The 23,914-nt window shown below is 33.8% G+C and overlaps 3 protein-coding genes across 3 annotated transcripts; 1 reads left to right on the top strand and 2 right to left on the bottom strand.

The window, feature by feature from the left end:
- Nucleotides 1–4,566: 4,566 nt before the first annotated feature.
- LOC125842027 (protein RETICULATA-RELATED 4, chloroplastic-like) lies at nt 4,567–9,236 on the top strand. The gene is made up of 8 exons (XM_049521223.1): nt 4,567–5,230; nt 5,848–5,916; nt 6,341–6,472; nt 6,601–6,654; nt 6,750–6,794; nt 7,815–7,954; nt 8,822–8,947; nt 9,033–9,236. The coding sequence occupies exons 1-8, from the start codon at nt 4,697–4,699 to the stop codon at nt 9,079–9,081; spliced, it is 1,149 nt and encodes a 382-aa protein (XP_049377180.1). The 5' UTR covers nt 4,567–4,696; the 3' UTR covers nt 9,082–9,236.
- A 2,096-nt stretch (nt 9,237–11,332) lies between these two features.
- On the bottom strand, nt 11,333–14,019 carry LOC125842006 (subtilisin-like protease SBT3). The gene has a single exon (XM_049521198.1). It carries the CDS (start codon nt 13,769–13,771, stop codon nt 11,462–11,464), a length of 2,310 nt encoding a protein of 769 aa, XP_049377155.1. The 5' UTR covers nt 13,772–14,019; the 3' UTR covers nt 11,333–11,461.
- Nucleotides 14,020–17,361: 3,342 nt separating this feature from the next.
- Nucleotides 17,362–22,345, bottom strand: LOC125842046 (50S ribosomal protein L1, chloroplastic). Its single transcript, XM_049521246.1, has 7 exons — nt 21,967–22,345; nt 20,203–20,382; nt 20,046–20,100; nt 19,349–19,476; nt 18,385–18,468; nt 17,991–18,116; nt 17,362–17,789 (listed from the first exon to the last, which is right to left on the bottom strand). Exons 1-7 carry the CDS (start codon nt 22,282–22,284, stop codon nt 17,655–17,657), a joined length of 1,026 nt encoding a protein of 341 aa, XP_049377203.1. The 5' UTR covers nt 22,285–22,345; the 3' UTR covers nt 17,362–17,654.
- Nucleotides 22,346–23,914: the final 1,569 nt, after the last annotated feature.

The following is a 23,914-nucleotide window of genomic DNA, read 5'->3' as shown; positions in this document are numbered from 1 at the left end:
ATTATTTTGCTATAACTGAACATCTCTCTCATAATTAATACCGTTCAACTCTTCATTCACCTTCTTTAATATAATTATTATAGCAATAAGTGAACATTTATAGGTAATGGAGAGTAATTTAGATTAGGAAGAAAATCAAAAGCGAAAAACGGATAAAACAAACAAGCAGGTATATACTGATTAGCATTAATATAATAATATGATACAATTATTATTTAAGATTTAATTTATTAATAGCTTATAACATTTTAATTTAATGTAGGGGTAAAACAATAATCTAACTTTTGCGTAACATTCTTCTAATTTATAGTAAGGGTAAAATCATAATTCAACTTTTAACTTTTTTGTTCCCACTTATAATAATATGATGATGATAGATAGATAATAAATTTAGTTGAGTGATTTTATTGATACAAAAGCATAAGTTGAGTGATTTTACTGATTTAAAACAAAGTTCAATGACTTTACTAAATAAATTCTCAAAGTTGAGTGACCTTTTGAGGTATTAACTCGTGTATTCAGTATTAATTGAGTTTCCAATGAAGATTTGATTTCTAGTTTAAATATCTTCACCAAATGTTGCTACACTCGTGTCGGATCGCTTAAAAATGCAAAGCTTTTGAAGGATACGACATACACCTAATGAAATTTTTGAAGAGTCCGAGCAACAGAGATATCACCTACCGCTCATCATCACAAATATCATGGGGTAAAACCACTTGGAGGAGCAGAAAGTTTTGCTTTTATGTATAGTCACTGTCTTGTGGAAATAAAAAGATGGAAGTGGATCACACCTTTATTATGTTTGTTTTGGATCACAAATATGGATATCATATGATTCAATTTCCTGGCCATAATTTATACTCCTGCTTATCTTCTACAGTCAATATTTCGTCGTATATGTTTTAACTTCACATATACTACTTCAAATGAGAAAATTAAAAAGAAAAGAAACGTAGATGCCACTATGTGGCTCAATAAGCTAAGTATAAACATTGAAGTTAAAGGAAGTTTAAGAAAAAATTAACATTGGCTACTTGAAAAATGTTACTTGCATAAAGTTTTAGAAAAGTTGGATAAAAATGAACTCTTTAACTACATTTTATATAATATGATAAAAAGTTGCACTTTCGTGAGTAAAATATAGAGAAAATGGTACGGTATAATATATTGTATTGAATTGTTAAAGATAGCCACAAGTGAAAATTACACTTTAATTTATGGACCACTCCCTTAATCTGGTAACGTATGCCAAACATGTATAAGGGTTGTTATTAAATTTTGGATACGTCACACTACTAATCAGGACTAATTAATCTTTTTTTAAAAAAAGTAATTAGATAAACATCCATATCATCTATTAAATTTCATTACGTTTTAAAATAACTACATAATCACTCAGCATTTAATAACTTCTTATCAAACTTCTTTTTGTTTCTCTAGTTCGCATATCTCCTACCTATTTCTCTCTCTCCCCCTCTTTCTCTCTCTCTCCTCTTCCTGCTCATGGTGATGACACTTAGAGGTCATTGATAAATGTATTAGTGCATATTTGATATCGAATACATGTATCTTGATACCAGATACATGTATCTATACACATATACATTGTTTTAAATTGTTTTAGATACATCATATCCAATACAAAATACACCAAATATTTGATATTGGATACATTAGATGAAATTGATTTTGAATACACTAGTGAAATTGATATTGGATACATGCTTTCATATTCTACTAAATGCACTCGCGGAAATTGATACAAGACACACATGTATATACATGAAATTTTCTTCTTTAAAAAAAATATTGTTGCACAATTATTGCATTATATTAAATATGATCTTCATATTTAAAATCATTTTTGATGAAAAATATATTAAATATATCAAATCACAAATAATAATATAACTAGAGATTATAATTAGCTAAATAATAACTAAAACACCCAATTTCAACCAAATATTAATTACTTTTAAAATATCCTCTTATTTAAAATTATGACTTCATAAGATTAAAAATGATAATAAATCAGATAAGAGAAAACATAGGGCCAAAATGATGCAAGATTTATTTAAGACTATTAAGTAGGGGTGTGCATTCGGTTTTTTGGTTTGGGTTTTCGATTTTTGGTTTGAAGAAGTGTAATCCAATCCGAACCAAAATAAATTTGGTTTGGTTTGATTTTTCTCATTTTGGTTTGGGTTTTTTCGGTTCAGTTAATCGGTTATGTCAATAATTAGAAACATAACAAAGTTATATTTGCAATTTGAAAAAAATAATATATATATATTGAATTTCTTAAATATACTTTTTAATATAAATCACGTAAAATGTAAAACACAATATTTAAAAGTATATCAATTATAGATGTCCAAACATAAAAAATAACTAAAAAGGGACAAAAGTGTTAACTCCAACTTAATTCCTATATATATATATAATATAATTCGGTTTTTTCGATTTTTTGGATTTCATTTTTCTAAATCCGAAACCAAAAAATCAAACAAAGTAAATTATAAATCCAAAACCAAACCAAAAATCCAAAAAACCAATCCAAATTAGAATTTGGTTTGATTTGATTTGATTTTTCGGTTTAATCCAAATAGTGCACACGCCTATTATTAAGGAGTAATTTCCCTCGATAGTCACCCATGTTTGGGAAATTACCTAGGAATATCACTTATGTTTGTTTTAGGACTATAATATCACCCAATTTTGCCTATTTTCCTCAAAATGTACTTGACACAAAAAATATATTATCTCTCTTCTACTAGGATGCCATGTCACATTTTTTAATTTATAAATAACAAAATTTTAATTCTTTAAATGAAGCTTGTTTAATGTATCTATAAGAGAGCATTAATCCATTCTCTATGAAAATCTAGTTACTTCAATTTTATAGCGAAAATCTTTATCTTATGTTTCATTTACGAGTATTTGTCATTATATCCATACAAAAATTTAGTCTTGCTATCGAAGAAAAAATTAAACTAGTTCCTTGAAGTTGATGAGGAAACAATAAATTTAGTTGGATATTTAGAGATAAACTAGAAATTAGGAACATTGATTTTTACACAAACTAACATATGTTGCTTGTTCATGGTAAAAATCAAAGGTTTCTTGTTCATCGTAAAAAAAAGAATTTTACACAAACTATAAACATTTGTTCAAAGCTTAGGCAGATTCAAACAATATTAGAAATATCTGATTCAAAAACAAGCAAGCAAAAAAACCCTAAATTTTAAGAAAATTACTCCAATATCATGTTAAGTATTCAAATTATTTCACAATTTACACTTCAACAATAAAAGAATCAGAAGAAAACTTGAATTTTAACTCGTGGCGATTTCTTTGATCAACATCAAAGGTATACAACGGCTCAGGAGACAGTTCCTTATGCAAATTCGTTAATTTATTCCTTGAAGAACCGGAGGAAGCCACATATTTTCTTGAAGAATCGGAGGAGCTCATATTACAGTTCCTTATGTATTTTTTTTACTGGGTATAATATATGGGTTGTCTATATTTTTTTAAAAAAATGTTAATAATACTCCCTCCGTCCCTATTTAGTTGTCCACTTTAGAAATGGTATATAGATTAAGACAACAATGATTAGCATAGTGAAGTTACAATTTTACCCTTATAGTACAATTTACAATTCCAAAATAAGTTAACTCAAGATAACTAATCAATGTTGGGAAGTTCATAAGTTTATTTACTTTATTTATGACAACTTTATTTAAATAAGGGTATAATAAGAAAAAATTTGTTGTCCTTTCTTGATTTGTCAAAATGGACAACTAAATAGGGATAACTAAAAGAGAAAATATGGACAATTANGAAGAAAACTTGAATTTTAACTCGTGGCGATTTCTTTGATCAACATCAAAGGTATACAACGGCTCAGGAGACAGTTCCTTATGCAAATTCGTTAATTTATTCCTTGAAGAACCGGAGGAAGCCACATATTTTCTTGAAGAATCGGAGGAGCTCATATTACAGTTCCTTATGTATTTTTTTTTTACTGGGTATAATATATGGGTTGTCTAAATTTTTTTAAAAAAATGTTAATACTCCCTCCGTCCCTATTTAGTTGTCCACTTTAGAAATGGTACACAGATTAAGACAACAATTATTAGCATAGTGAAGTTACAATTTTATCTTTATAGTACAATTTACAATTCCAAAATAAGTTAACTCAAGATAACTAATCAATATTGGGAAGTTCATAAGTTTATTTACTCTATTTATGACAATTTTATTTAAATAAGGGTATAATAGGAAAAAATTTATTGTCCTTTCTTGATTTGTCAAAATGGACAACTAAATAGGGACAACTAAAAGAGGAAATATGGACAACTAAATGTGGACGGAGGGAGTAATAAAAAGGAATAATGTGACATAACATCCTAGTAGGAGAGAGAATATATTCATTGTGTCAAGTATATTTTGAGAAAAATAGGTAAAACTGGGTGATTCTAGGGAAATTACTCACTATTAAGAGAAAGAATTATATTATATACTACTCATATAAAGTTTGCAGAGAGTTATTAATTATTTGTGTCAGAAAATTCTCCTAAGGTATTCTACTCCTTTTAAAAAAAAAAAATTAAAATCAGAATAGAGAAAGTGCAGAAAAAAGAAGCTAACTGTCAACTGTCATTACAGTCCACAACTTCCACCACCTCCAATGGCGGCCACCGCCACAGCCACCTCCTACCTCTCTACCACCTCTCTCTGCCGCCACCAATCTTCAACTTTTCGTTTCTCATCCCTCACTTACCCAATCAATTTTTCAACTTTTTCACTTAATGCCCAATTTAACCCTCCTCGTACTTCCTTCCCCATATTCTCCACTCTCAGTAATCACCACGGCGGCGGAAACATCGACGGCGACGGAGGCGGAGGCGGAGGCGGAGGCGGAGGCGGAGGAGGAGGTGGAGGAGGGAAGGATGACGGGAATGCAGGGGAAAGGAACAAGAAAGAAGCAATAATGGCTTTGGCTGAAGCCGAAAGGACATTAGACAGCTTGCCTAAGGACTTGGCTTCCGCAATTGAAGCCGGGAAAATACCTCCGGCCGTCATTCACCGGTTTTTGGAGCTCGAAAAGTCACCGGTGCTCCGGTGGCTGCTCAGCTTTGGTGGATTTAGAGAACGGTTGCTGGCTGATGATCTTTTCTTAACTAAAGTTGCTATAGAGTGTGGCATTGGAATTTTTACTAAGGTTAATTTCTTTGTATTAACATTCTAGCTAGATTCTAGAAGTTAACTTATATGGGATACTGCGTTTGGCTGACGGTATAAATTTATTCAACTTATCCCGCATACCAAACGACGTGCATTGGAAGATTTACTCTTGAGCCTTGAAATGAATGGAATAATTATGTTGTAACATTTCCATTCTCCAATGCTAATTAACTGCCCTTTTTGAATTGGAGTTACTCGAAATGGAAAAGAAGTTCGAATTAGTAGATCATGTACTATGTCCTAAGGAGAGACTAATATTAGATATTATCAGAAAAATATGAGATTAAGGGTGAATTTATCGAAATAGGCAAAAAAGAACAGAGAGCTAGTAGTGTAAATGGTTTACGTGAAAAGACGTAAAAGTAAATATTAAATGGCTACCATGTTCTCATGCAATCTGAGTTATGCATTTTATTTCAATTTAGCAGTGGTATATATTTAGTTCTTGTATGTGTTTCTCCATTTCCATGAATGCTACTGACTTGAAGTGTAATGACTAGTCAGGTTGGGACATTTAACATTTGTAGTAAAACGACCTTTGGTTCGTACATATAACAGTCATGTGGATAGCTGAATTACGTGTTTATGTTTCAGAGTGCTGCAGAGCTGGAGAAGCGTAGGGAGAATTTCACAAAGGAGCTGGACTTTGTCTGTGCTGATGTGGTACAATTTCTTCCATAAATGGGGCTGAAATATATTTAATACAGTATTGAAGTTGCACCAGTTAAAGCTCTAATCAACATGGTAAAATAATAAAGGGGTCAAGAAAATAAAGCATTTTTATCTAGCTAGAGCTGCAGAACAAGTTTGTTTCACATTTACATATCAATGATGACTATTTTAACACGTCTTAAGCATATTAAGGTAGTCTGTTGAAGAACAATCAGCTTGTGCTTGACTTCTAACTGAAAGCATTCTGATATGAAATCTAGTACAGTTGGTTGTGGGAACAATTTTGTCCTCAATTTTCTTGGCAATCATGGAAAGCCATAATTTCTTTTGCTGACATTGCTCTTTGGTGCTGGAGAAGTAAATATTTCCTTATAAATGCTAAACTTGACTTCGGCTTGACATGTATTTTACTCAGGTGATGGCCATTGTTGCTGATTTCATGCTAGTCTGGCTCCCAGCTCCTACTGTCGGTCTCCGTCCTTCTCTTGCAATTGGCTCTGGGCCTCTTACTAAACTTTTCTACAACTGCCCGGACAATGCATTTCAGGTTTATGATTAATGAAATTAAAACATCTTTATTTCATAATCTTTGCTCTTCCTTTGGAGGGGTAAGGGATGGCCTTTACTTTCCCGATACAAGTAACTGACTGAACTTTGCATTTATCCTGTTCTCAGGTTGTGTTGTCTGGTACTTCCTATTCATTTTTACAGAGACTAGGCGCCATAGTGGTAATATATTTGATAAATTTATAATATGTTTATCATATTTTACTGCAAGTTATATGTATTTACGAAGCTTAATGTACTCATAACTTGTCCTGCAGAGAAATGGGGCCAAACTATTTGCAGTTGGTTCAGGTGCATCTCTGGTAAGTCTGTGAAGAGCTTTTCTTCTTTGTGGACAAGAAAATATTGTGGAACTCACAAGATGTACTCTAATTTTCACTCATTATGCTGTTATCATATTCTTTTTTTTTTTGGTTTGGTCAACTGTTAGGAATATTTACACCAAGAACTATTTGAGATCTGCTTCCTCTATACCCACTAGTTGAGAAAATGCCAACATTTAAGTGGACCGAAACAACAACAACAACAACAACAACATACCCAATGATATCCCACTATGGGGAGTATGGGGAGGGTAGAGTGTATGCAGACCTTACCACTAACTCGTGGAGGTAGAGGGGCTGTTTCTGAAACTGGCTCTTTATTCATAAAGGCTGTCTTTCACCTGTAGTTAGGACCATAATTGAAATTTTTTTAAATCTTCTGTTCAAGTGTTTGATGTCATTTGACTAATTACACTGAGCCTATCTAGCATCTTAATCTTTGTTGAAGTGTTTATTTGATTTTAAGAGGCTTATTCCAGATTCCTGTTTCATAATTAGGAAAATGGCTACCACCAAGTCCTAATTCATGATATGGGAGAAGTATAATTTCAAGTAACACTGTTACAGACTTACAGCAGATATTCTATATCTGTCTCTTTCAAGTAGTACATTAAACGATATCATGTGGAATGTCATTGTTTATCTATTCCTTTTTTGTACTGTTTTTGAACATAAATGACAAGTCAATATTGTTTTTAGATATTTTATTTCCTCCGAAACTTGTATGTTTATAAATGACTCTCTCTTTCTCTCCATCTATTTATCCGTATATATGTCTACAAATGTGCTCACCAGAGTTTGTCCGCGTAATCTTCTCTTTGGGATTATGTGCATGCGTTCTTGCATTCTTCTGTTTGTGATCTACTGTACTTCTTCCCTCGTAAATAACTGAGTATTTAGCGCAGTGGTCATTTCTCAACTATTCTGTAGCTTGCTTAGTGTCAGCTAGAGAGCTGTACCTTTGATGTATTTTGTTAATTCATTTTTCCTCATTCCCAGGTTGGTACAGGTGTAACAAATACTTTAATCAACGCACGGAAGGCTATTGATAAAACCTTTGCTGGTGAAGCTGAGAATCTACCTGTTCTGTCTAGCAGTGCTGCCTATGGTGTTTACATGGCATTCTCAAGCAACCTTAGGTATTTCACATTTTCAAGAACTACTGTCATCCAAAATAATGATCAGCTTCTTCCATCTCTTAGTATGGAGAAGTACTAGGAGAAATTTCACTGTTTTTACCCCATCAATACAGCTCAAGATTATTCATCTATAGTACGAAACAACAATTTCTTCTGTTGCTGCCAGTTCTCTTGCCCTAAAACAGCTACTTTTTCTAATTGAACATCTTTATCATCTTCTTTCATACATCTACTCTTCCGTTCACTATCTTCTTATGAGATATCCCTGTTTGGTCATTTTACAGATGACCTTTCTTTGGATGGAGCTCCTAGATTCACCAGTACACTATATAAGGCTCATAAGCTTGCTGTGTAGTGTTTGCTATAAAGTTTATGTGGCTAAACCTAGTTTAAAAAACTTCTTGAGAAGAATTTGAGTCTGTTTACAATGTCAAGCATGTACAAAGTGTTTTTAGATTTTACAATAATGAGGTTTTGTCATCTTACTGTGTTTTTAATAGCATTACAGCATATAAAAGTCTGGAATCTCGTATCCTTTTTATTATGGAGGACAGATTGTGAATGCTCTATGCAAATTTTCTCCGTAATTCATTGAAATTCATCCATGACGTTTTAGTTTGATAACAACGTATAACCTATATGTACCTAGACTTTCCCCTTTCGAATTGTGATGTATTCATAAGTAGTTAGGTCATAGAAAACCACAGAAGGAAATGAATGCAATATAGAGTAATCTCTTGAAGCCAAGGAAGAAGCTAGTAACTGCAAAAACATAACCCCCCCACCCCCTCGTGAGCTCTATATGTCAAAAAAAATAAAATTGGAAGGCCCATGCCATTTCATTTATATATTTTATTCCTTTATCAGGTATCAAATCCTTGCTGGAGTTATTGAACAACGAATATTGGAGCCCTTGCTACACAAGAACAAGATCATGCTTGGTGCACTGTGCTTCGTTTTTCGAACTGGCAATACCTTTTTGGGATCATTGATGTACAAGTTCTTTCCGCTCTAAGGTTTTTCTTTGGAAGTTTATTCTATCTTCTAATTTTCTAAATTTGTATCCCTCTCTTACCAGGTGGGTGGATTTTGCACGTTGGATTGGAATCCAAAGATCACGAGAATAAGAAGAAACATAGATAATGGTTCCCAATTTTATGGTACCAAGTATCGTTTGTACAATTATTTTTTAAATTCAACTATAACAGTGGTTAGATTTTTTGGCACACTCTTTATCGGTGCTTTATTTTGTTTAATTCAAAAGAAGTATGGCTTCAAAATCTCTTGATTGTGCAAAATTTATACTTGTTGAAAACTTGTTCTTTGTATGTACCTATATCCGATAGGAGCCACAATATGATTTATGCTGAAGGTTGATATTGAGGAAAATTTCCAAATGCACATAATACAGGAAGCAAATATAAATAGCAAAGCCCTTTGATATTGTTTAAGCATTTTAACTTTGTATATACATGTATCGTACCAAAAGGATTTCAAAGGTAGTCGGGAAAGGGTAGCAAGCTGATCCAGCTATAGTTTTGATTAATTTATATTGGTTTAGTTGAGTTATGATGAGAATTAGAAAATTATATGTTGTTCTGAGTTAAATGGTAGGCAACCTTTCCTTTGATAAGTTATGTTGTTCAAAACTACGATGATTCCCCGGTAGCTATTTAAAGCATCAGTCAGTTCTATTATATAAGCTGAAATGGAACCGGGACATATTTAGAGCTTGAGCTAATCTTTGGACAAAACAACACTGATCCCATCAAAGACATTTTCAAAAGAACGGTGGAGCTTTGGAGCTGGATTTCCAATTAGTGAAGTTGGGCTAAAATCTCGATGGGATAAATGGTGGAGGAATACTGATGATGGTGACTACCAAATATTTTAGACAAAGGGATCATCAAACTGGTAAGCAGTAGTCAGATGCTTTTGACTGCCTCTATAATTTTTTCTTGTTCAAAGAAGGAAGCTTTCAGATATTTATGTTCTTTATGCTTATCTATTGTTGATAGGGAAAATTAGTCATCTAATCTTTTTCTATTAGGCAGATTATTGATCACAAAATCTAAAATTTAGTCTATTTATCTAAATTGCTCTTTCCTTTTCTCCCCTAGAAATAGTTGATATATGGTGATTCCTGCTGAAAGTGTAGCTATTTCCAAAAGCTGAATGACTCCAGGTAACTTCTCAAATTACTCGTCTAAAGATTTCTTTGCACATAGATCAAAAGGTTTGCTTATGTGCTTATGCCTATACTACCAAGGACCAACTTCTTTGATGAAGACTTCCATATGTATAACTTATATTCTTTGGTTAAACTGAGGAAAAATTCTGATCAATATGTGCTAACGCTCATATTAGTCCATCTGCCTAAGCCTTGGTGCGGACAGTTACCCAGTAACTATGCTATAGTGGGAGGTAGCCAGTGGAAGGACACCACCGTCATCATAAAAAGAAATGGCACCCACATTACTCAGAACCAAATTCCTGGTGAAAGACTTTCCCAGGCTGCATATATCCTATTTTTAGGAGGATTTGAGAACCAACATTTGATACCTTGTTTCGGGTTCGAGACAATCCGTTCTTTCATAGCCACTGTCTAGGGTTTTCTTACAACTAGTCAATTTAGAAGTTTCAGCTGTACTACTTATGAATAATTTAATACAGTCAACACTAAATGGTTCTCCCTAGTCCCTAGATGTCAACTAGTGGATGTACTGGTGTGGACATCTCTATTCGAGTCCGGACTTCATTTCAATATGGAAACCTGATGTACAGTACTACAATTGAAGTGTATCTGGCAGTTCTATTTTTTTTCCTTCAGCTGTTCCAAAACATTCCATGCCTATAAGAAGCTTGATTATCATAAGGAATTCATCAGCATTCAGCAATCAAGTATTGAATTCCAGCAAACCAGTTTGTAAAGGAATTGCCCTATCTGTATTCTTGAAACTGCTCTAATTTAAAAAGACTCCTTTGGTGGTGGCACTTTTCTTTGGCTTAAAAACAAACAACTAGTAATGAGTACTTACCACCCCATAATACATTATAGGCACAAGTCATGCTTTGATGTTTTAGCGAAAAATTATATTTCAACAAAAACTTCAGAGTATGCATGCTTTACCAGCAGGTATCCGACTATTTCAGACAGAAACCTTTTCACAGTTACAAACTTAGAAAATGCAAGAGAGCTTCACTACCAAGTCTCTAACTCTGGAGATATTACAATAGGACTTGCCCTATCTGTATTCTTGAAACTGCTCTAATTTAAAAAGTCCTCTTTGGTGGTGGCACTTTTCTTTGGCTTAAAAACAAACAACTAGTAATGAGTACTTACCACCCCACAATACATTATAGGCACAAGTCGTGCTCTTATGTTTTAGCAAAATATTATATTTCAACAATAACTTCAAAGTACGCATGCTTTACCGGCAGGTATCCAGCTATTTCAGATGGAATCCTTTTCACAGTTACAAACTTAGAAATTGCAAAAGAGCTTCACTACCAGGTCTCTATCTCTGGAGATATTACAATAGGACTCCGTACTGTATGATTTCCATTCTCTTCCACCCAAGTGATTGAACCAGATTGGACTTCTTGTTGTGCATCGTCTTTGTAGCGAATGGTCAAACTGTAGCTCAGCTTCTGATTTTTCTTCTTAAAAACCAATGTTTGCGGTGACACAGACACCTTTGAATTCCTTGGTGCTTTCACCTTCACCCTATACTTAGCTGCAGCACTCCCAACATTTGTCACAGTCCTCCTGAATTTCTGCTCCAAAAAAGTGAAGTTACCTTCTGGGCTAAAAAAAGCAATAAATGATGGGTAATTGATATCCGAGGATGGATTTGAGCAGTTGTGGTTAGCTGATGATCTTGCAATTGTTTTGAACTGCTCCTCTGTGAAATTCAAAGAACAAAGAAGATTAACATAATCTTGTGGAGTGGTATCATATATAAGGCCTGGATCAAGAGCCCGGTTAGGATCAACATGTCCAGCTCCCATATCTAGTGATGTAGCAGGTTTGTTATCCTCAGATTTTCTTATTGGTTTTTGAGTATTATCCAAAGGGTTAGCGGTGGTCATCATGGCGGAACGAATAGCTGAAGGACTCCATTCAGGATGTGCACCTTTAACCATTGCAGCTATTCCAGCAATGTGAGGAGCAGCCATGGATGTGCCTGATTCAAGAAGGTAATCAGTTGCCAATTCTATATTGGTACCCATTGTCGCTGCCATAATATTAGATGGCCAGGCGGCTAGAATTAACACTCCTGGTGCTAATATGTCTGGCTTTGACACTCTCAGGTAGCTTCGAGAAGGGCCTCTAGCTGAGGATGCAGAAACAACTGGAGCAGGCTTTGAGTCCAAATGCGTCTCCAGGAAACTAATACTGGCCTTGGGTTCAGGAGTAGTTGAAACATAACTGAGAACCTGTTTCCCTTCCTTGGGAGTTATAACAACTCCAGGATTTGGAAATTCAATGGACCTTAATACTGCTGGATCATTGGAAATAAAGATGGCTGCTCCTAGTCTAGCCTCTGCAACAGATCTCATTTGGCTACCGACTTCTTCTGCATCAACGCTCTTCCGACAAATGATGATGCTACGTCCAGCATCCGGTAGTTGAGCTAATACTTCAGCTGAATCACAAGCAGACACTGTCTTGTTGTAAATTACAGGCCAATCATCAATAATAGCTCTCGCTGGAAACAAGCTCCATCCCCTTATCTTTAGACCATTTCCCAGGGTCAGAGTCCCTGAAAACCAACGGTCAGTATGACCTGACGCCACTGTGAAGATCCATGGTACTCCGTTGTTTAAACTTCCCATACCAGGACCAAGGTTTCCTGCTGATGCAGAAACCAACACGCCCTTGGCCATGGCACCAAAAGCAGCTATTGCAATAGTATCTTCATATAAAGGAATAAAGCGCCAGCCATAAGAAATGCATATCATGTCAACACCATCTGCAACCGCTTGGTCCATAGCTGCAATCAAATCAGAAGCGACATTCCCTTCATCAAAGCTGAATTTATACACAGCAAGCCTAGCTCGCGGTGCAACCCCTTTTGCTGTTCCCGGAGCATATCCGAAATATGATGCTCCTTTGACAAAATTACCAGCAGCAATGGAGGCAACATGGGTGCCATGACCTCCAGTGTCCCTTGCAGAATTCATGGAAATGTTCACATCAGGATTACTAGCCAATAGCCCTTTATTGAAGTAATTGGCCCCAATGAGTTTCTTGTTACACAATGAAGTATTAAACTCCATGCCTGGCCTACAAATTCCCTTCCATTTTTTGGGTATCTCAGGCATCCCATCATCTCTGAAACTGGCAGATTCCGGCCAGACACCAGAGTCAAGAACACCAATGACCACATCTTGGCCAAAACCAGAAGCTGGCCACAGACCAGAGGAAGGATTGAGCTTAAGATACTCGGAGGTGTGTGTCGTGTGAGCTTCAACAGACCTATCTTTATAAGCTGAAATGAAGCCTGTGGACTCCTTGAGAACTTCTAGCTCATCTTTAGACAAAACAGCACTGAAGCCATGAAATACATTGTCATAAGAATATAGAAGCTTTGGAACAGGATGGTGGCTATTAAGTAAAGCAGGATTCTCAATCTTGATTGATTCAATTGTAGAAGAATGCCAGTGATGGTGACTAGCAAACATGTTAGGCATTAAAGACTTGTCCAAATGGACAATATAAGTAGATCTCTCTGCTATGACTACTAACCAAAAGAAATGAGCAAAAAGAAACCATGATAACAAGAGAAGAGGTGGGAAACTAGACATTACCATTGCTATCTATGTAATTTGTGTCTACCAAGTATAGATGAGCCTCCTTTTTATAATACAGAATATCAAAGACACCATTGGCCTATGGCCATTTCCTTCAAGTAGATAATATAATTTGAGCACATGGTGCATTTGTCCTTTTCATTATAAAATTCTGTCAAAGGATAAAAATACCTTTGAAATTTGAGCTGTTGGCCTATGGCAGGTCTTTTTTTAAGTATCAATCGTTGCAAATTGCAAATATATAACAAGCACATTGGCCGACAACTTTGTACCTTTTGTTTTATCATACTTTTATCCATCCTTCTTTTTAAAAATGTTATATTATTGTTCTCTCTTTTTTCCAGGCTTTACTTTATTCTTATTTTTCCCTTTCTTTGAATATGCATGGTTGTAAAGGTTTTTGGTGCTACTATGAGGATGATTTAACAAAGACTTTTGGTAAGGCCTCCTCATTATAAAAGTAATACTCCCTCCGTTTTACTTAATTTGATTTGTATATATATTTCAATTTACTTGTTCATTTTAGCAAATTAATAGTTATCAAATTTAGAGTTCCAAAACCTGATTAACAAGGTTAATTTAGTAAAAAAAAAATTTAACGAATGTGTCAGATCAGGATCGAGTAATATAAAAGGGAGGGAGTAATAATAAGACCTTAGTGAATTTTGTAAGAAAAATAAGACCTTTGTGAAGACTCATGAGGTGGCTTATCTTGTAGTATATATTTGTCTATGAAGTATATAACTAAAGGAAAGTATTATTATTTTTTTACTCCTCAAAAATAGAACTAGACTATAGCAAGACCCTCAAATTGTTAATTTTATATTTAGAGACAAAGACCCTAGATTCGCGTCTGTTAAATCAATTCCCTTTTAACAATTATGGAAAAGCAACCACATTCTCAATAATACTTTTAATTGCATTATGCAAACACATTATCGGTGGCAAATGGGCGGGTTGGGTCAAATTTGGACGGATTGAAAATGGGTCAACATAAAATTGGTCATAATTCAACCCGCTCATATTTGATATGGATAAAAATGGATTGGCTAACAAATAGATTGAATAAAATACTAGTTTACCCATATAAAATGTTGAAAATGCTTCATTTAGTTTTATTGTGTCATAAAAGTCAAAAAAAAAAAAATCCTAACTTTCAATATAAAATAAATTTATGTAATAACAAGGGGAAAATATTTTTAATTTCAAAGTAGATGAATAGTTGCATTTTAGGACTAAAACATGCTTAATGCACTTTAAGGCTTAAGCAATGTCAATACTAATACATGATTTGCTTATTTTACATTATTATTTATCATTCAATATAAAATTAAACAAATATAAAAATATAATTATAATTAACAAAAGAAATATACATTTAAAATATATATTTTTGGAGGATCAAAGACTTCACATTTTCAATTATAGAGAAAAATAATTAGTTCTATAGAAGTTACAACTTTTTTAGTGATATCATGAATTTGAGTGAATAAAAGTTAGAAACTTAATCCATTTGGCTAATTCATATTTTACCCATAGTTTACCCATATTTTTATGAGTTGAATATGGGTATCAACCCATATTTTATCCATGTAAAAGTCATTCACCCAACCTATTAAAATATGAATGAGTTGAGCGAATTATCAAAATATGAGCTCGTTTTGCCGGAACTAAAACACATGAATATTGTCAGTCATTTTTCTTTAAATTACATATAAAATATTCCTCAAATCATAGTTTTCTGCCTTTAAATTCTTTTGTTGAAGATAATTTAATCACAAGTGCATCGGATCCTTTTTTATTTTGGTACTTCTGTTTTTTTTGTTTTTATATTTTCAAGCGAATAATAACTTTCCAATTATCGGAGTAAGGTAAGGTAAGGGCAAATGAAAAGAGGGGTTGTGAAGGGGAAGTAGGAAAAAAGTCGAGTGTGCATACTTATATTTCTCCAATAGATAACTATTTTTGATCGTACGAAAGAAAATATATAATGAAATTTGAACAATAACACCTATAATGTGGAAAGGGAGAGTACTCATCTATTGAGGTTGACCCTTAAATCTCTTCTTTAAAAGTTGGAAAGGGAAAGAGGATGATAGGCCTCCAATTACAAACTGGAAGGGAGAGAGCTCACCAACTGTGTGGCTCCAAATTGGGTTGATTATGTGATTGGGATATATTGTCTCATATGGACCAGAAAATAGTCTTGACTTTTTCTTTCAAGTTTTGTTGCGGATTGATGATCTTTAATTTTTATCCTTAAATTAGTGATCTTTCTTTTAACTTTTGTTCATATCACTTATTTAAGGAAATATATGGATCAAAATATCTTTAATTATGACCTAATTTTGGAGATTTTTTGTCTTATTCGACATAAGTTGTATGTTATCTAACTCGTAAGGCATAAGCTTAGAAAACTTTTGTCTTGTAGGAATAAAGTATGTCTCTTAAGGCATAACTTTGTGGGTTTTAAGACTGAACTTATTCCTCTATTAACATAAATTCCGTAGAAACTAAGTTATGTCTTGTAAGTCATAACTCATAAGTTATAAACTTCTTAAGATATAACATTCTGAAACTAAACTTAAGTCTTTATGCGAAAATTTTAGAGAGAAGGCCCAAAATAGTCCTTCATCTTTGGGTTAAGACTCAAAGTCATCTTTGAGTTTTCATATTAAGCACTAATAGTCCCTCATGTTTGCAATATTGATGCACTTTTGGTCCTCCCCTAAAATTTTGCCTATTTTTTAACATTAATTTTATGTAAGGAAAGTCCCATCGTCTTTTTATATATTTAGTAGAAACAATAACTCTATGTGAGAGAAGGAGAGAAGAAGAACAACTTGTTATGTTCAGTATATATATTATTGCAGGTAAACTAAGAACATTTTAACAAATGACATTGCAAGAAAAGAAAAGTTTGTACTATTGTACGTGAAATCATCATGATGAACCTCTCGACTTTTTCTGCAATACGATTTCTACTAAACAAAATAAGGTGTTTTTCTTCTCACAATCTCTCACATTGAGTTATTATTTCTACTAAATAAATAAAATGACGATTAAACATTTCATACATAAATTATGAATAAAATCAAATTTAAAAATAGGTAAAATTTTGAAGGAGGACCAAAAGTGCACCAATATTGCAAACATGAGAGACTATTAATGCTCCATGTGAAAACTCAAGGATGACTTTGAGTCTTAATCCAAAGATGAGGGACTATTTTGGGCATTTTCTCATAAAATTTATAGAACTAAGTTTATGTTTTATAAGGCATTACTTATGAATTATGAATTGAACTTATGCTTCGTTCTTTAGGAATAAGAGACAAATTGTTTTACGATACAAATATTTTTTTTATTTTTTTATGTTTAGAGTATTTTCGACCACTTTTTTGTTATTGTAAGTGAGGAAGGACAAAAATTATCCAAAAAAATTAAAGACCACCCCATAGGGACATGCGTATGACCCTTTTCTACAGTAGTAATAAAGTAAAGAAAAATACTAAAACTGACAGGTTTATTCAGCCCAAGCAGTTGTTGGCACAATCTCAAGACATGAACACAAATTAGAGAATCTTGCAGCATAGAAAACTTCTGAAATTTGAATTAGCTCCCCTTTTTGCAAATCGAAGCATAATGTACATTAGCACCTATTAAGAATTAAACTGAACATAAACATTGACAATATCAAACAAAATTATTCTTTTAGTAACTGTGCCTATGAATGCTTCCACACTGATATTGACAATATGAAGTTTGGATCTCCTTTCAAACTCCACCTACTTTGTATCCTAACCCTCACAAAATGGAAGCTCAGATAAGGCGCCGAAGAAACTTAGGTAGATGATAGAAGATACAATATACATGTCTTGCTCAATCAAGCATTCGGAAGCTTGTACTCCAGCATCTCCCTTACGTTTAACCGAATGGATGGCCCCATCGACGAGCATACATGTGCACTCTTCCAATACACTCCTTTGGCACCTGATGGCTTGTTTGCTTCCACTGATTTCTGTCATTCAAAGAAATGCAGTTGAATTAATTTTGAACGGCTTCTACCAGCCTCTCTACCTCCATGAGGTAGTTGTAAGGACTGTATACATTCTACCCTCCCCAGACCTCACTTTGGAATTTTACTGGGTATGTTGTTGTTGGTATATTCAAACTATTCTGGAACAAAGTGTAAGAAATAGAAGCTAACAATAAAACTTACCACTGCTGCAATGAAGTTTATGATAAGATCTTCTTCCGAGAAATTTGCTTTTCCAAATGGCAAGTGAACAATTCCAGTTTTATCTGCTCGGTATTCTACTTTACCCTTTTTGAATTCCTCAATAGCCTGGAAGAAGTACAAAAAGTTTACATACTTCAATACATTTTCGAGGAGCAGGAAATAGTCCAGTAAATAAATAAATCATCACTGCCTACTTGTTAATTACATTGTTTCACATTTGCTAAACTCTGAATAACTTCCAAACTAGGATATGTATGGAGTGGTTTCCCATTCAATATAAAGATCTAGGGATTCCACCATTACACATAAGAGCATAAGAAAGAGAGTATTTTGATTAAACTTTTTCACAAGAAGAAAATATTTGACACTTTACCTGAGGTATATTTGTAGTGACAGTACCAGCTTTTGGGTTTGGCATGAGTCCTCTAGGACCAAGGACCCTACCTAAGCTAGCAACCTGCAGCAAATAGTAGAGAATGTATCAATATGAATTCACAAAAGAATGACGTAAAACCAGCCACAGATACTTGTTCAGGTGCTAATAAAACTAATTTCTAGACAAAAGTCACTTAAAGAGGTCCAATTTTTTAAAATCAGCTGTCAGTGAGCCTTAAAATGGAAAGAGGGGGAGGGGAGCCTCTGCGATTAATCACTCAGCTTAAGCTAGGCTTAATATTGCCATCAGTCCTGCAGCATTAGATTTATGATAAAGCAAGATGGACCAAATCCACAAATATACAATGCGGAAGATGTTCCAAGAAATGGCACATGAAGAATGGAAAACTCATGCACAATGTGACAACGGAATTTTATGATTTAACTTTTTCAGAAAGAAGGCTTGATTAGAAAATATGCAGATGCTGACTAGCCAGATTTTGAGGTCGAGGAAGTTTAAGAGCACCAACCTAGTAAAATGTATGAACATGTGTACATTGAATGACAGAGAAAGACTCTGATGTGAGTGATAGAATTTAACAAAATATGTTTCATTCAACCAAATCATTATTTTAGCTGTGAAGTATTTTCAGAAGAAAAGGAGAGGACAGCTAGAGCTTTTCCATGTGAGTTGGTTCAGAGCAAGCTACGCATTGTTAAGTTACATACTCAGGTTGACAAGGCCAAATGCATGCACAAAAACTTTAGGAGTGAGATATGCTGAATTATTTAAGACAGACAGTCACTCTTTGCCTATTGCAAACTTCAATATGAGATTCTTAAAACCAAGAGACAGAAGTTCATAGACTGGTTGTCGAAGAGAATATAAAAATGAAAAAGGAGATCAAATTGAACATCAAAGGCAAGTCAGACATTTTTATTAGCATAGAACATAGAAACACCTTAGGCATCATATCTGGTGTTGCAATCAATTTGTCGAACTCCATAAATCCTCCCTTTATCTGTTCTATCAAATCCTCCCCACCCACTATATCAGCTCCTGCATTTTTCGCTTCATCGAACTTTTCACCTGTAGAATTTTAGCTGCAACACAATTAGCATACCAAAATAGTGACTAAAGTTCCAAAAAAAAAAAATTCAAGACCAAAACATTAAAAAATTTACCATTGTGACCACATCCCAAATACAAAAAGATCCTAGCATAGTGCATTCAATAGATAGTGTTACAAAAACTAGATAAACAATCACCCTAAAAAGGAAGATCCATATGAGGATCGTTTGTTTATAGAAAAAAGAGTAACTCCAAAAGTTACTCCTTTTTCTTTGGGGTGTGTTAAAAGAAGTAGGATGCAAGCTATAAGTTCACTAGACAATCTGATTAACCAAGCCTAATTTGGGATGACAACCATATATGATATTCTAATTTGCAGACCATTTCCACATTATACGCCCAGTTACTTGTATCACATGTACAATTTTGTTAAATGACATTTTAATTTTATTAATACAAAATAAAAATGACTATTTTCTACAAGCAATGAAAGGAGTTTAACAGACCAATTATTAAGGAATCTACTTCCCTTGGTTATTTGGCATACAATCATGATCGATTCACACAAAATATATCTTAAGGAATACCTTGGGTAAGGACAGCCACTTTAACAGTTTGACCTGTTCCCTTGGGCAAGTTAACCTGAAATAGAGAAGTCACCACAATTAGAGATACTATCCAGTAAACACTCGATATAAACTTCGAAGTACATAATGAAGATTAATGAAATCTTTGAAAACTTACAGTTGCCCTAAGCTGCTGATCGTTGTATTTTGGGTCAATATTGAGCCGGAAATGAGCTTCAGCGGTTTCAACAAACTTTGAGCTAGCTGTTTGTTTGAGCAGTTCTATAGCCGTTTTCAAGTCATACTCTTTCTTGATTTCTCTTAATTTCTGAATCTCCAAGAACCTCTTAGACCGCGTCTAATTATCATGGAAAAAGAAGTAACCAACTTATGAGAAAATAGATGGAGCAACGGGTAAATGAGATAGAGAAAGAAACAGAGAAGTTTGATGATTGACGTAACAGCTACAGGAAAAGCATCTCAGAAATGTAGTTTGAAAATCAATAGAGATGATCTTCCAGAACTAGCATCTCCAAAGTGCAAAATTCTTCACCTTTACAGTGACATCCATTACTGGTCAAAGGAACAAGCACACGCAGAATTATGTAAAATGTTTAATCTCCGGACAGCATATTTCCTCAGATGTCTTATTATGAGGACAAGGATCACATGAGAGAGTTCAAATGGTCTAATTCAATCCCACTACACAAGGTCTAACATTTGCTGCATCAAAATTGATTGTTCACCGTTCCTGATTGATCTTTGCCACCGTGATTCCACTTTTAAAAAGACTCCACATTTTATTAGTATTACACCAAGTAACTTAAGATTCTGAATCCTCACATGTTCGGGTAGGAGGAAGGTAGTTTACATTAAACAGGAAGAAAAAAAACGTGTCCCCCCAATACAAACAGGAAAGTACAGGCAATGGAAATGCTTGCTTCATAACTTGCCAATAACTGCAAGCATATAAAAACTAGCTTCCTTTGAAATGACAGTGTAAGACTAGGTAATTGTGACGTGACTCGCCAACCACAATACAGATACAATCTTAGCTTAATATTATTTCTTTTCCCTTGCTTAGAAATTGTAATTAACGTATTATTAAATTCCATTTCATAATTCCCGGTATAATTATAATCTTTTTTATAAGGATGGTGTCCCAGCAAGCTCATGCAACAGGATTAATCCACCAACGACCTGCTACTTCCCACTCAGTCCAACAAGGCTTAGAGCTGCTAGAAATCACCTACTATTATAATGAACTACTGAATTATCTCATCATCATACAAAACAGACCTTCGGTGGTTAATCAGTAGTGACCAAATTTTACACAAGCAAACAAATTCAGACAAGTTCACCCATAAAAATGAACCAAGAAATTCCAAAACAGATCATACTGATAGTAATCTCACCACAAAGATTAATAAATTAAGAACTTAAGCAAAACCCACATATCATACAAACCAACAAAGACCCATCTCTCATCTAACATTCACAAAATCAATAAGAAATGAAGAGTTTCTACATAACTATCCTCTTTAGGGGCAAAAAAGTTATGTACATGGTAATATCACCACAATATTAATCATCAACACCAACATACCCAGTGTAGTCCTTCAAAGTGGGCTCTGCCAAGTGTAGAGAGAGGTAGAGAGGCTGTTTCCGGGAGCTCAAGAAAAAAAAACACATAGTTGTTTCTACATATCATACAAACCAACAAAAACTCATCTTTCATCTAACATCCATAAAATTAAAAAAAAAAAATGGAGATTTTCCACATACTATATCCACTTTAGGGGCAAGAAAGCTATTTTCATACTAATCATCTCAAAACACAAACATTAAGCAAACCCCACATATCACACAACGAAAAAAACCCCATCTTTCATATCTAAAAATCCACCAAATCAACAATAAAAAGATGGGTTCTTCAACATACTCTATCCCTCTTCAAGGGCAATGCAGCCTTGCCTTTCTTAGGCTTAGACGGTGGAATTAAAACAGCAACAGCCCCTTCTCCACCTTCTTCACCTTCCTGTTCTACATCCTCTTCAACCTCAGCTTCAGCAGCCATAGCAGCAACAACAAGAGGTCCATTCTTCCTCTCTTTGTACTGGAGGCTTAATGTGTGCAGAGAAAAAGATTTGTGGGTTGTGAAAAGAAGAGGCTTTGATTTGAAAATTAGAGAATTGGGGTTGAGTTCTTGTGAGAAAATAGAGGAAAGAGTGAGAGTAGAAGGCGTAGCTGTGGAAGCCATTGTTGAATGAGACTGAAGGGATTGTTGTGGTGAATAAACAAAATCATATATAATGCCTATCCATTTTGGTGTATGTTGATAACGAGATAAGAGAGTGTGTATTAAAAGTATGTTATTAGATTTATCATTTGGATCCAACAAGTTTGACAATATATGGTTTTACCCGCTACATTTTGATTTATTGACATATAAGCCCTCCCTTTATTGATGCAAGTTTCCTTGGAAAAGGATGAAAACACATCAATATCTTATCAATTTTATCGGATGTCTATGAAGGGACTGAAAACATATTAGCAGCATGTGTTTATATATAATTAATTTTAAAAGTTAATAATTACAGTAAGTATGTGTATCACTTAATAACGATTAAGTGTTAAGAAATGTATATNATATAAGCCCTCCCTTTATTGATGCAAGTTTCCTTGGAAAAGGATGAAAACACATCAATATCGTATCAATTTTATCGGATGTCTATGAAGGGACTGAAAACATATTAGTAGCATGTGTTTATATATAATTAATTTTAAAAGTTAATAATTACAGTAAATATGTGTATCACTTAATAACGATTAAGTGTTAAAAAATGTACATATATTTATCGTTTCAATTTTATCGGATGTTTATGAAGAGATTGAAAACATATAAATAGCATGTTATTATATATAATTAATTTTAAAAGTTAATAATTAAAGTAAATATGTGTATCAAGTGTTAAAAAATGTATATACAAAATATATAATTCATATTTATATATTAACCTGATAGAAACATCTTAGATGGATAACTTTTTACATACATTCGAATTCACATAAGAAATAATTGAATAAAATATGTGTCTATTTGGTTTGTGGAACAACAAATGTTCAAAAATAAGCTACAAAAATGAAATGATGTTAAAGATTATGTAATTTGATATGCTAGGTATTTAGTTTAGGGGAAATTACGCGGATAAGCAAATAATACTAGTTAATTAGCTAACATAGCTATAGTTTGAATTAATTACGACATTAGCTAATATAGCTATAGTTTGAATTAATTATGGCATTAGCTAACAGAGATAGTTTGAATTAATTATGGCTCGTAGCTTAATTTTAGTTGTAATTACGTCACCTCTCTCATCTCTTCCTCTCTCTCTCATCTCTCCTCTTTTATACATATACAAATACAAATTATACATGTACATATACAATTTTATGACATATATACAAATACAATTAGCCTCTCTCCACTCTTTGCCCTCTCTCGCTCGCCTCTCTCCTCCCTCTTCCAACCTCGCTCGCCGGATATACAAATACATATGTATACCAGTTACATATATACAATTATCTAACAGATACACATATACATTTTGCTTCTCTCCTCCCTCTCCCAATCTCGTTGGCCAGATGTACAAATACATATGTATACCAATTACATATATACAATTATTTGACAGATATACATATACATTTATCTCTCTTCACACTATGTCCTCTCTCGCTCGCCTCTCTCCTCCCTCTAACATGTAGCTACAAATCGTAATTAGCAAACTATAGCTATGAAGCGTAATTAAGTTATTTTTGAGTGGCTATATGCGAGAATTTCTCGATTTATCTATCAAGCCTTTTATTGATACAAATTTTTAATAGAT

Source organism: Solanum stenotomum, chromosome 1 (assembly GCF_019186545.1).
Source record: "Solanum stenotomum isolate F172 chromosome 1, ASM1918654v1, whole genome shotgun sequence".
Lineage (NCBI taxonomy): Eukaryota > Viridiplantae > Streptophyta > Magnoliopsida > Solanales > Solanaceae > Solanum > Solanum stenotomum.
Note: the sequence above shows the minus strand (reverse complement) of the source record. Positions and strands in the feature narration are given on the sequence as shown.